The following is a 13,199-nucleotide window of genomic DNA, read 5'->3' on the forward strand; positions in this document are numbered from 1 at the left end:
TTCGGTTCCGGCTGCTTTTCTATATATACATAAAAAAAATCGACCAAGTTGCCGACCATGGGGTACGCACGACAGAGCCCCAACCGCCCACTCTAACCCTCCTTCCACGTCATGGGGAACGCATGACAGAGCCCTGCCTGCCATTCACTAAGTGCACGCAAGACACACGCAAGACAGAGAGCCATGCCCGCCAACTCATAGAGCCCCCGTCCACCAAATGTAAGACCATGGGATACACACGACAGGGCCAAGCCTGCCAACTCCTCTGATGGCCAATGAAGGGCATTACAAAAAGTACATACTATGGTAGATAGGCCAATGTTATGTTCTTGGACGGGAATGGCAGTATCTTCTTGAAAAACAGCGTAAAACTGAATGCGATGACTGTGCATGGGGTTTGTGAGTTGACACTGAAAGGAACTGGAATGAGTTTGTAAGTGCTTCTTGAGAGCACGAGTTGTTTTGAAGCATTGCTGGCAATATTCACATTGCATAATTCGTTCAGTGGAGTGTGATTTTAAATGTGTGTTGAGATATCTCTGCAGTCAGAATGTTTTCGAACAAATAGTGCATTGAAAGACCTGTGTGGAATGCGTTTGTTCAGTGGAGTGTGTGTTTAAATGTGCTTTGAGATACTTCTGGACCGTGAAGGTTTATGAGCTAATGTTGCATTGAAATTCCAGTCTGAAATGTGTTTGTAAATGTTTTTCAGTAAGAGGATAGTGGGAAGGTGACGTCATAGTGTGGCTGCAGACAAATGTTTGTGTTGAATGGATTTGCACAAGGTTGAGGAGTTCCGTCTCAATAATGGCACTAGACTTTCTGTTACCAGCATTCGCCGCAATGTACTGGAGTGTAAGACTATCACATCTGCTACCTCACAAACTGTCCTTATTCCGCGGATTTCACGGACCCCCATCAGATTCAAATTTGCCTTTTATATGCAGACAGTTTCCTGTTAGATTGGCATTTGCAAAGACAATTAATAATACACAGGGCCAAACTTTCAAAAAGATATGCCTGTATCTGCCAAAGCCTGTTTTCAGTCACGGACAATAGTATGTTGCTCTCTCCAGAGTTCCATCTTTTCATTCACTGACAGTTGTATCCTCAAACCCTACCCATTTGGACAACTGTGACTTTCAGGAGGTGTTCACACATCAATAAATAATTATGCGGCGTATGCTACTCTGTGGGTTGGCTAGTTTTTATTAAAATAAGCTACTTGAAAATCATAACCAATTATAATGTTTAGCTGTTGTCTTCCCTTTGTTATGCGATTAATTGCTTTCTGGTCAAAAAAAAAAATAAAAAATACATCCGACCTCCATAACTTTGGACACAACAGGCATTCCTCATAGACCCTCGTCTTTGTCATCTACTTAATATTAACTTTTCAGCACACAGACTATCAAAATTCAAAAAATGAAATGTAAGAGGCATAGACTTTCAACTTTTGGCTAATCATATTCGTCTACAAAGCCAAACTGAGTCTCTGAGAAAGTAAAACAGAAGGTGATGGACAGTTGCTTCATAGGTAAAAGTGTACATTTATGACTCCACCCATCCCGTATGTATAATGCAACTTGGCACCTTTACATTCACAATTTATTCTGTTGAAGGGTGCAAGTAAGCAGTTCTGACTTTCCAGTCCAGTCCTAGACCCTATAGAACTACCAGACCACCTACAGTATCTCAAACGTTTTAGCACAGAATTTATTCCCCTAGAAGGACAAATCCATACTTTCAGTTGTGCACAAGACTGTATATATCATTTCACTCAATGATCCATTACTATCTAGCATAGCCACATGTTTAATGAATCAGAATTATTTTTGTACATGTTCTGAATATTATTTACATGTACTAAATTTGATTCTTTACCATTTGCATCCCACCATTCAGCTCAGCAATACCTGCTTTTGAATAATACTGAATATCTGATCAGGTACAGAAATGGAAACAACTGCTAAATTAACAAAAAATAATACAGCTATTTTGTACTCTGTTTAAAAAACAATAATATAAGGAAGGCTGATGGTATTTAAGTGAAACATGCTTGGAACAAAGGAGTAGTCAGATCACTGTTCATTTAATTCTAACCTTATTGCAAACTGAATAAATTCCTAAATCTAACATATAAAGCAGAGTCGATGTATGTGTGTGTGTTTGTTTGTCCACCATACAAATCTGCACCAAACTGGGGATGGGGCTCCTTTGTGACCAGGAGAAGGTCATGGGGTATGCTTGGTTTGAAAAAATGTCCGTGGTGAACTGCAGGGCATCTTTTCAACGATACAACCTTCAGCACACGTCCCCGTACTTATCATTGACAAGATGGCCGCCCGTTCCAACAGATGTTCACCGCGGCCCGTGTTTCTTTAAATTGCCAAGAGATGGCGGAAATGTACAAGTATGAGAAGGCTGACTGCCATATGGATGTAAAACGTGAACAACCCAGTGCGCGTGACTGGCTGACACCCACATTTCCGCACATCACACTCCCACACACACCGATAGTGCTGTATTTCATTCGCCAACGTTCGTTATATGCAAGCACATTTGAACAGAGACTTGCCTTAAAAAGACAGCATCCCCACCATTTTCCTCAGATGCAGCAGCGGTTGTATGTCACTTCTCTCTGTAGTTACTATCGTCAACATCCATTAGATGGAAGCACGGTTCAACACAGATGCTCCTTAGAAACAGAGCAACCCTCCCTGCCATTTTTCCCAGTATGGTTTCAGTGCTATTCTTTGTCACTGGCTTTCCGTATTTGTGGTGCTATTTCCTCGCTTTCCGACTCACAGTACGATTTCAGTGTTGCTCTTTCTTACTGAATGGTGCTATTTGTTCACTTTACGACATATTGTAAATAACGTAAATTCATCTCACTGTGGTGCTTATTCCGTACGTAATACCATGTAACACATTATAATTGTCCTGCTTTTCGCTAATATACCCATGCCACCGAAAAAAAGACGTAGAATTGGAAGGTCCACTTCAGATGCCACAAGAAAGTCTATTTCAAGGGTGTCTGAAATGCCACAACAGACAGAATCCAGAGTGGAGGAACTTACAATAAAATGTCAATCAGAAAACTGTTTGTTCTATTTCTATGTTCTGTTTCTTTCATTTGGGAAATTCACCGGTTATAGATTCCCAGGCAACGCCAGGTACTCCTGCTAGTACTACATAATAATCATCTTCATTTTAGACTATTTACAAATATTTCAATGGTTGAATGGGGCTGGTAATCACCAGAACATAGTATCAGCACATCTTTCAATTTCTACATAAAGTATTGGCAACATATCTTAGGATATGAAATTTCAAGGGCCTAACTGCTCTACGTTTGAATGTTATGTTATTTCATTGAGGTAGTAGACAACTCTTTGATGAACTGTTAGTGTTTAATGGCACTCTGACCGGCCCCCTCCTAGCTCAACTAATATCTCATGTAAAAGTAACAACGGCCCCCTCCTAGCTCAACTAATATCTCATGTAAAAGTAACAACAAAAGGCCAGGAGGGGCAACATGTTGACTAAGCAGAGTACCGCCAGTAATTTGGTTCCACTTAAAGCACTGAGAAAATATGAAATATACAACTTGCAATAAACCTTTTACAGTTTTGTATGCTCCAACAAGGAAGCTACCTTTTTAACATGTGGCTACCAGAGGCAATTTACTGTATGTGTCCTCAAAATGGCTTCCATAACAACCCATACATTCTAGCTATAAGAATTAAATTATAACTCACTTGATGGGGGGAAAAAAGTCTAATTTCCTCACACTCCCTCAAAACCACAAAATACAAAAATGTTTTTTAATCAGTTAGTTAAATATTTAAAAAACAACCACACACAGCTGAGTGAGATGCATGTGTAAAGCTGGAATTCTCTAGCCTGGTCGGGGAAGCTGTTCTGTATAAGCTACAGATATATTAGTTAAAAGCAGATAACATTAGAGGATCCCTCCAACCTAAAACTATTCTCCTTAGGCAAAGATACTTCACCAACAGAAAGTCGTCTAGCTCAGGTTAACATCTATTAGCCTTTAAAATGGACAATGAAATTTAACCTTAACCTTCAATAGCCTCAATAGTTATTTTTTCCTTGGAAATTGAAGAAAGACAAAAGTGTTTTTAAATACACAAAAAATGTTTTTAGGCTCACCTGAATCTCCAAAAAAAGCAGATTCAAATTCTCTTTTTTTATGTAGTTGTCTGTCCTTTTCTTTTTTCAGCTTTCTCTCCAAGTCACGTTTCCGTTCCTCTTCACGCTCACTCTCTAACATAACACGCAAAGCTTTTTCTTCTGCATTATACAAGGCAGTTCGCTTTTCAAACACATTTCTGAGGTTTAAAATCTGCTCCTCAAACAGTTCATTTGCTGAACATTCAGGGTACACTCCTGGGAATAAAGGAGAAAATAATCTAATGAAAACAAACATTTTCTGTAATTTCTTAGAGACCCCAAAGCTTTACTTATGAAATTACAATTTTTAAAGATCATTCAGAAACAAAGAAACAGGTGAAAAATAAAAGAAACGGCACAAGAAAAAGCAAAACAAAATGTTTAGAACAGAGCCCTCATACAAACATCTAATTATCTTTGCATATTTTTTGAAAACAGATATTGAAATGAAAATATTTTAAGTGTAAAAAGTTTTAGTAAGAAGAGACAATTCAACCCAACAAAGTTAATCACATAACTACATTATTTAACTATTTCAAGTATCTATGGTTATTACAGAAAAGAGGAAGACTACTCCAACATTTATGTAAAATTATTCTTAACCAGATTATTTATGCCTCAGTGCTGCTCTTGAAGTACTTATTTTAAAGGAACAGCTGGCATCCAACCCAGTAATTCCTGTCATAATTTTAAATATTCTATCTTGTAAGCTCTTAAACTCTGTTCATTTAAAATGAAAAAATTAAATTCCTTTCAATCCCTTCTCACATCATGCAGTTTTACAATCTCTACACTCTCTTTACTCAAAGGACTCTGTGCATTTACTGTTTCATGGAGGAGGACCAGAGACAGAAAGGGAATGTTGACTCAACAGATTCCTCACTAGTGACACTACTATAAGGGAGGAGTAATCTTTTTTGATTCAATTACTATTTCTTGAATCAAGCCCCTATAAAGTGCATAACCTGACAAGGATGTCATGCAGTCAAAGGCTCTTTCAACACCTAGTGTTAACTGGGCTAAGTCTATAACATACATTAGACATTGTCCAAAGCCTGATGGGGATGTCTGAAACTTGCCTGATCAGGCTGGACTAGTTTATGAATGACTCATTGTATCTTTACAGCCAACAGCTTTGCAAGCTTTGTATGAGTGGCTATCCTCACACAAAAGTTATATTGGGTTACAGTTAATAAAAGTGGATTGGATCTTGTGTGATACTGCTTCTGTTTACTGCGGGATTCAACCTTACAGTCGTGGCCAAAAGTTTTGAGTATGACACAAATAGTGCTGGGCGGTATACCAGTTTATACGAAAAAACATTTTTTATTTTTGTTATGATATGGATTTTTCTTATACCGCAACATCGGTTTAAATAGCCTAAACAAAGTTCGGAACGTGATGTATCGGGAAACTGTTTAAGGGGAGACCTTTTTCACTGCTGCACCGCTAAACACGCATACAACGGAGTACAGGTATTAGTGGAGATATTGAACAGTGAAAATGGACAGAGAACATTCCGAAACTGACGCTGTAGCAGACAAAGTTGAAAATGATGACACAGAAGAACTTGTGTCTGTTGTCTGGAGATACTTTGGTTTTAAAAGGTCGGATGTGGACCATTATGTTTAAATGTGTGAATACTGTTTTCTATACTACTGGATAATACTGCAAGCCAAGTTGCACTTGTTTTATTTTTTTTTTCAATACTGTGTAATGTATCCGGGTACTGTGTAATAGTGTGATATTTCCACTTTAATCTCGATGCTTATGACAAGAATAAAGTCGACATGTTGACTTTATTCTCGACATTTCTACTTTATTCTCGCCATTTATGTTGAGATAAAAGTCAACGTGTCGACTTTATTCTCATAATTTGTCATTAAAGTAGAACATTGTAAACTAAACTTCATCTTAACATGAATATTTAATTTACTACATTTTCTCAAACCCCGTCATAAGTTATGTAGCACATTAAATGCTTTGCGTTAAGTGCTCCCCAAGCCATGTTAATCGCTACGTGCTTCTTAAACTGACTTCCTCTGCACTAAGAGGAGGCACAGGCAGCGATCACCACACAGAATACCAGAATTAAATTCATGGTATTTCTGCTCCCTGTTTTAGAATGCTAAGATAAATACTTATCATTTTCATGATGAAATGTATTAAAGCATGTATTAATCATGTGGGGGCACGGTGGCATGGAGGTTGCACTCCTGCTTTGCAGCAAGGGGGTCCTGGGTGTTCCCTGCTTTGAATTTGCATGTTTTTCTGGTGGGTTTACTCGGCGTGCTTCAGTTTCCTTTCAAAGTCATGTAGGATGTAGATTTGATATGCTAAATTGACCCTGCTAGTGTATATACTGCTCGTTTCACCATGTGATGAGCTGGTGCCCCACCCTGCCAGACACACAATGATTGCTGGGATGGGTGCAACCCTGAATTGATGGCATGTCATTAAACATGTATAACCCAGATTTTTTTTTTTTTTTTAAAGTTCTGAACACTCGGTAGTCTAAGTTTATAACTAGTTTAATTTCACAAAGACATTTATCATGTGGTGATTGGTTATGTGGAGAAAGAAAAAGGAAGACTAGGAACTGGAGGTTTGTTACGTCAGACAAAGACTGCACGCATGCAATATAGAAAGCCTGCTCAGAAGAACATCCATTGAATTCTGTGTTCGTGTTTCTGACCACCAGATCACGAACCCAACATTTACACAATACTGTATTTAAGTTTAACTTGTGCGATACCCATTCATACATCCAGTTTTTGGAGCCTCGTCACACCGGCCATAAAGTTCTCTACCCTGAACGTACACCAGGGGACCCCTTACTGCACGGGAGCAGCACTACCGCCACATCAATGTAGTCAACATGTCGACTTTATTCTCGACATAGTTTTTTTTTGCTTCACTGTGTCCATAACCCCCAGTTTCCCTAATATGCTTCCATAGTGCTATACCACAAATACTGTGGCATTAGAAATGAAAGTTGCAGTGTTATAATTTACAGTTTGCTTTAATGATGGATCAGTTGATAAAAGATATCATCTCCAATTTGCACTTGTTTTATGTTATTTTTACTTAGTGAATACTGTGTAATGCATCTGGGGTTGAAGTCGTGAATACTGGAAAACAGATAGATACTTTATTAATCCCAAGGGGAAATTCAAATAATCCAGCAGCAGTATACTGATACAAAAAAAAAAAAAATATTAAAGAGTAATAAAAATGCATGTAAAAACAGATAACTTTGAATAATGTTAGTGTTTAAACCCCCCCAGGTAGAATTGAACAGTCGCATAGTGTGGGGGTGGAACAATCTCCTCAGTCTATCAGTGGAGCAGGACAGTGACAGCAGTCACTATTATTTATTTTATTGTTATTATTTGTCTAAATTAGTGCTGGGCGATATACCAGTTCAAACCAAAAAACATTTTTATTTTTGTTGTGATATAGATTTTTCTTAAACTGGAACACCGGTTTAAATAGCCTAAACAACATTCAGAACGTGGCACAGCGGGAAACTGTGTAAGGGGGGAATTTTTTCACTGGTGCACTGCAAAATAAGCAGGCAATGGAGTACATGCGCTAGTGGAGGTATTGAGCGGTGAAAAGGGACAGAGAATGTTCTGAAACTGAAGCAGACGATAAAATTAAACATGATGACACAAAAGAACTTTTGATGAAAAAAGGTGCCGTATCTGTTGTCTGAAGATACTTTGGTTTTAAAAGGTCAGATTCGGACCATTATGTTCAAATGTGTGAATACTGTTTCTATACTACTGGATAATACTGCAAGCCAAGTTGTACTGGTTTTATTTTTTTTCAATACTGTTTAATGTACCTGGTTACTGTGTAATAGTGTGACAATGTCGGTCCCCGACAGACTCCCTCTTCCTACATGGGAGTCTGTTAAACCAACACCGTCGATAGTTATGACCGAGATGAGCTGAGAAGTCTCATTGAAGCCTGGGGATGGTGGAAAGTGCTCAAGTGCTTTTGTTAAAAACAGTCAAAGTAAAACCAAAAGTGTCCATTGTGCAGTGTTCAGAAAAATACAGTACCCAAATAAATAGCAAATCCATTAAGCCAGTGAAACGTGGGGATAAAATCCATAATAAATAAATCCGTTAAAATGCAGTCTCTCTCCTCGCCCTATCGCAGCACACCATCTTCCGTCTCCACGGCTCACCCTTCACTGGTGGAGCCTTTGCAGCACAAAATGCTTTCTGCCAACCCGTTTTGGCTGCCGCCACAGTGCGCAGCCAGACCGTTCGAGGTTGGCACACCTCCCGTCTTCCTTCATGCTCACTCAGACGCTCCTCAGATCCATTGGGAGGTCTTACATTTTGCTCGCCCCACTCTATACGCTTAGTCAGTGGGGTGAACCAGACCCTAGATCGCCTAAGCCTGCGCTCCCTCACAGAGCCCCAGCTTGTGCTGCCTTCTCCTTCCAGGTGTCTAGATCATCTCCCATGACTGCCTTTTCCCTTCTTTAACCTCCTTGTGTTCTCTCTTTTCTTTTTTCCTTCCCCCTATTCTGCCAGCCCATAAATATACAGTGCATCCGGAAAGTATTCACAGCGCATCACTTTTTCCACATTTTGTTATGTTACAGCCTTATTCCAAAATGGATTAAATTCATTTTTTTCCTCAGAATTCTACACACAACACCCCAAAATGACAACGTGAAAAAAGTTTACTTGAGGTTTTTGCAAATTTATTAAAAATAAAAAAACTTGGAAATCACATGTACATAAGTATTCACAGCCTTTGCTCAATACTTTGTCGATGCACCTTTGGCACCAATTACAGCCTCAACTCTTTTTGAATATGATGCCACAAGCTTGACGCACCTATCCTGGCCAGTTTAAGCCCATTCCTCTTTGCAGCACCTCTCAAGCTCCATCAGGTTGGATGGGAAGTGTCGGTGCACAGCCATTTTAAGATCTCTCCAGAGATGTTCAATCGGATTCAAGTCTTGGCTCTGGCTTGGCCACTCAAGGACATTCACAGAGTTGTCCTGAAGCCACACCTTTGATATCTTGGCTGTGTGCTTAGGGTCGTTGTCCAGCTGAAAGATGAACCATCACCTCAGTCGGAGGTCAAGAGCGCTCTGGAGCAGATTTTCATCCAGGATGTCTCTGTACATTGCTGCAGTCATCTTTCCCTTTATCATGACTAGTCTCCCAGTTCCTGCCGCTGAAAAACATCCCCACAACATGATGCTGCCACCACCATGCTTCACCGTAGGGATGGTATTGGCCTGGTGATGAGCGGTGCCTGGTTTCCTCAAGCGTGACGCCTGGCATTCACACCAAAGATTTCAATCTTTGTCTCATCAGACCAGAGAATTTTGTTTCTCATGGTCTGAGAGTCCTTCAGGTGCCTTTTGGCAAACTCCGGGCAGGCTGCCATGTGCCTTTCACTAAGGAGTGGCTTCCGTCTGGCCACTCCACCATACAGGCCTTATTCACACACCGCAGTAAGCTGATGAAGCAATTGAGAACGATAGGGTGCGACTCGACCCAATCACCTCATCACCTCCCCGCGGTGGTGCAATTGCCTTAATGACGGTTCAGTTGGTAAAGATGTCATCACCAAGTTGCACTTGTCTTATTTTATTTTGGCAAATACTGTGTAATGTACCTGGGCTTGAAGTTTTGAAGTACAGTAATCCCTCGCTATATCGCGCTTTGACTTTCGCAGTTTCGCTCTATCGCGGATTTTATATGAAAGCATAACTAAATATATAGCTGATTTTAAGCTGCCAGCGGGTTCTCTTGGACAATGTGTCTTTTTACTTCCTGTACATGCTTCCTCAGTTGGTTTGCCCAGTTGATTTTATACAAGGGACGCTATTGGTGGATGACTGAGAAGCTAACCAATCAGAGCATGCAGTTAAGTTCCTGCTTGCTGAATGCAGTGTTAACCAGGAAGTCTTGTCTCGCTCATTCAGCATCAACGTGTTTCGCTGTGTAAAGAGTTGTGCTCTTTTGTGTTTATCTTTGTGCATAGTCAAGCCCTTCATTATGGCTCCAAAATGATCTGCTACTGCTTCAGGGGCCGTGCCCAGCATAAGCGGAAGATGCTAACGATTGCCGAAAAGGTAAGCGTTTTGGATTTGTTGAAGGCTATGATTCTTTTAATTTAAAAAGTAGGAAAAGAATATAAGATCTACGGCCGCAGTGTCCTTTTAACCAGGGTGCAAAACAAGTTGTAAGTGGATGTAATAAGGCAGTAGTCTGGATGGAATCTGCTTTAGGGATTTGGATTGAAGACTGCCAGAAGAAGAACAACCAGTGCTACACAATCGCCTGAAGTGGCTCCTTTAAGGGCTGTAACACTCTCCTTTGTTGTGCAGTAAAATAACTCATTGTTATCGGACAAGTCATCGTGTCATTGTTGGTTAGTAACCATAATTAATTTTCTACTTACAGTACTTAGTACATGTACGTACGTTTAGTGTCACTGTACACACACATTTACTGTATACTATTTTCTTGCATTGTATGCGTATTTATTGCTGGTGGCCTGTCTATCATAATGGCTGTAACATATGTGATATCGGAGACTCTCAATATCTTTAAAATAATATTTAGGTTTTACTGTATATAAACAGTGTGTTTATATACATAATTTCAATGAATCTTACCTAATATCTAAGAGAATACAAAGGAATTATGCTGTATAACTCTGCGGGGAATATTTATAAACAGTGTGGGAGAGTTTATAAGGGCTTAAAATATATAAAAATAACCATAGAAACATATGGTTTTTACTTCGTGGATTTTCACCTATCGCGGGGGGGTCTGGAACGCAACCCCCGCGATCAAGGAGGGATTACTGTAATAGTATTATTACTGGAAGTTGCACTATTTATTTTTTTGTTATTATTCATTAGTTTAAATAGTATGCCTATGCCTTTTAATGATGGTAAAGTTTAAAAAGTCACTTTAACATGTCAGTGGACAGAGATTGTTAACATTAATAGAAAGTGTAGTTGGTTTACAAAAAATATTTACCAATTGTTCCTTTTCTAAGACATGTTCAGAGCAAAACAACTTTTGACAAGCACCTCTGGATATTTTAGTAAGTCTAAATGCTTCTTTGGATGGTTGACAATTTGTTGTCAAAATTTTAGTTTGCTCGCCAAATCTGTTCAATAAAAAGGTTCTATATTTTGACAGCAACTGTCATGCAATGTGATCCTTTCTCTTCATTAGTGCCACCCCCTTGAAAACTATCACTTTATAGGGCCATGCAAATCTGTATTAATAGTTGTGTGCACATTAAAATGTTTTATTTGTACAATGTACAATTCTCATGACAGTGGAATAGGTTATTCTTGGCCAATCTACTGGAATGATTACAGTGGAAAATGTGGTTAACATCCACTCATGTATGGGGAAAAAAAATACAGTGAACCGGTATAATTTTGAAAAATACTGTGATACAGAATTTTGGGCATACCGCCCAGCACTAGACACAAATATTAATTTTCACAACATTTGCTGACTTAGTTTAAATGATGGCAATTTGCATATACTACAGAAAGTTATGAAGAGTGATCAGATGAATTGCAATTAATTGCAAAGTCCCTCTTTGCCATGAAAATTAACTTAATCCCAAAAGAAACATTTCCACTGCTGTTGTGAAGAAGGTCAGGGTACCCAATAAAATTTAGCAAAGCGCCAGAACTGTCACCTAAAGTTAATTGAGCTGCAGGACTGGGACACCACCAGTGCAGAACTTGCTCAGGAATGGCAATAGGCAGGTGTAAATGCATCTGCATGCACAGTGAGGCAAAGATTTTTGGGGGATGGCCTGGTGTCAAGAAGGGCAGCAAAGAAGCTACTTCTCTCCAAGAAAAAAATCAAGGACAGACTGATTATTTTGCAAAAGGTACAGCTTTCTGAAAACAGACTATGAGGTCTTTACAATTTCCAGATTTTTTGCAAGGAAGACTAGCATGTCAACATACTCTTCTGTAAGGTGTGCTCTTACTGGACTGCAAATAAGACTGACATATTGAAAATGCTCACTGAAGCACTGAAAAGTTAAATCACCTTACATCAGAGGTCTCCAACATGTTGCTGACGAGCTCCTGGTAGCTCACAAACCCTTTCCAAGTAACTCAAACAGTTAATGAATCCTACATAAATTTAAAAACTTGATTAGTCAAATTAGAGGTGGGCAATCTTTCCAAAAAATCATAGCACAATCCTTTTAACACAAAATCACAATCCACAACCTGAATTGCAATCTATCTTTTCAATGTGGCATACACTTAAGAGAATATCTGGACTGAGACTCAAGTCTTAAGTAACACTTTATTTTAAATATCAAACAAAGTTGAATTTAATTGTTCTCTTGTTCACTAGCTACATGGAGTTAAGGTACATGCCCCGAAGCTGGCGAGTGAGTAAGGAAGAGCCCTCCCCTCGGCCAGCTGCATGTTTTTCGGATCCGCGCAAATAAATCGGTACCACAAAGCAAACTATGATACACAGTGAAATGAGAGAAGTCGCAAAATCAACCGGAATGTATTGTTTGTTGTGTTTTAATGCAAATTGTGAGTTGTGGATACCAACATTTTGTAAATGTTCAGGCAAAACAAGCTTATTCTATTTGTTTGGGTTGTAATAAGTTATGAGAATAAACGTTCAAAAACATGAGCAGCCATTTTCATTTTGTAAAAGTAGCTCTCAGGGGAAAAAAGGTTGGAGACCCCTGCCTTACATTATATATAGTAAATGTGATGAAATATATAATAAATATCACACATAATAAAAGTAAACTATTAACAACACACTTTGTGGCAAGGGCTAAAAAATTATATATATATTGATATATAGATATATCAAGGAAGCAACAGAGCTCGAGTGTTCAAGAATGTTGCCTGTCTTAATTAACAGAATACAACTGGCAGAGAGGGGGAAAATAATTGCAGACCCATTTTAATGTATTAAACATTTACCAGACTACAAACATAT

At 39.0% G+C, this 13,199-nt stretch overlaps 1 protein-coding gene across 1 annotated transcript in view; it reads right to left on the bottom strand.

The window, feature by feature from the left end:
• Positions 1 to 13,199, bottom strand: part of pdcd7 (programmed cell death 7) — a 44,074-nt gene that overhangs the window by 12,665 nt on the left and 18,210 nt on the right. Inside the window, exon 3 of the mRNA XM_039773353.1 lies at positions 4,177 to 4,413. Within this exon, the coding sequence (XP_039629287.1) occupies positions 4,177 to 4,413 (237 nt within the window). The remainder of the gene's footprint in view (positions 1 to 4,176; positions 4,414 to 13,199) is intronic.

The sequence above is a fragment of the Polypterus senegalus genome, chromosome 12 (assembly GCF_016835505.1).
Source record: "Polypterus senegalus isolate Bchr_013 chromosome 12, ASM1683550v1, whole genome shotgun sequence".
Lineage (NCBI taxonomy): Eukaryota > Metazoa > Chordata > Cladistia > Polypteriformes > Polypteridae > Polypterus > Polypterus senegalus.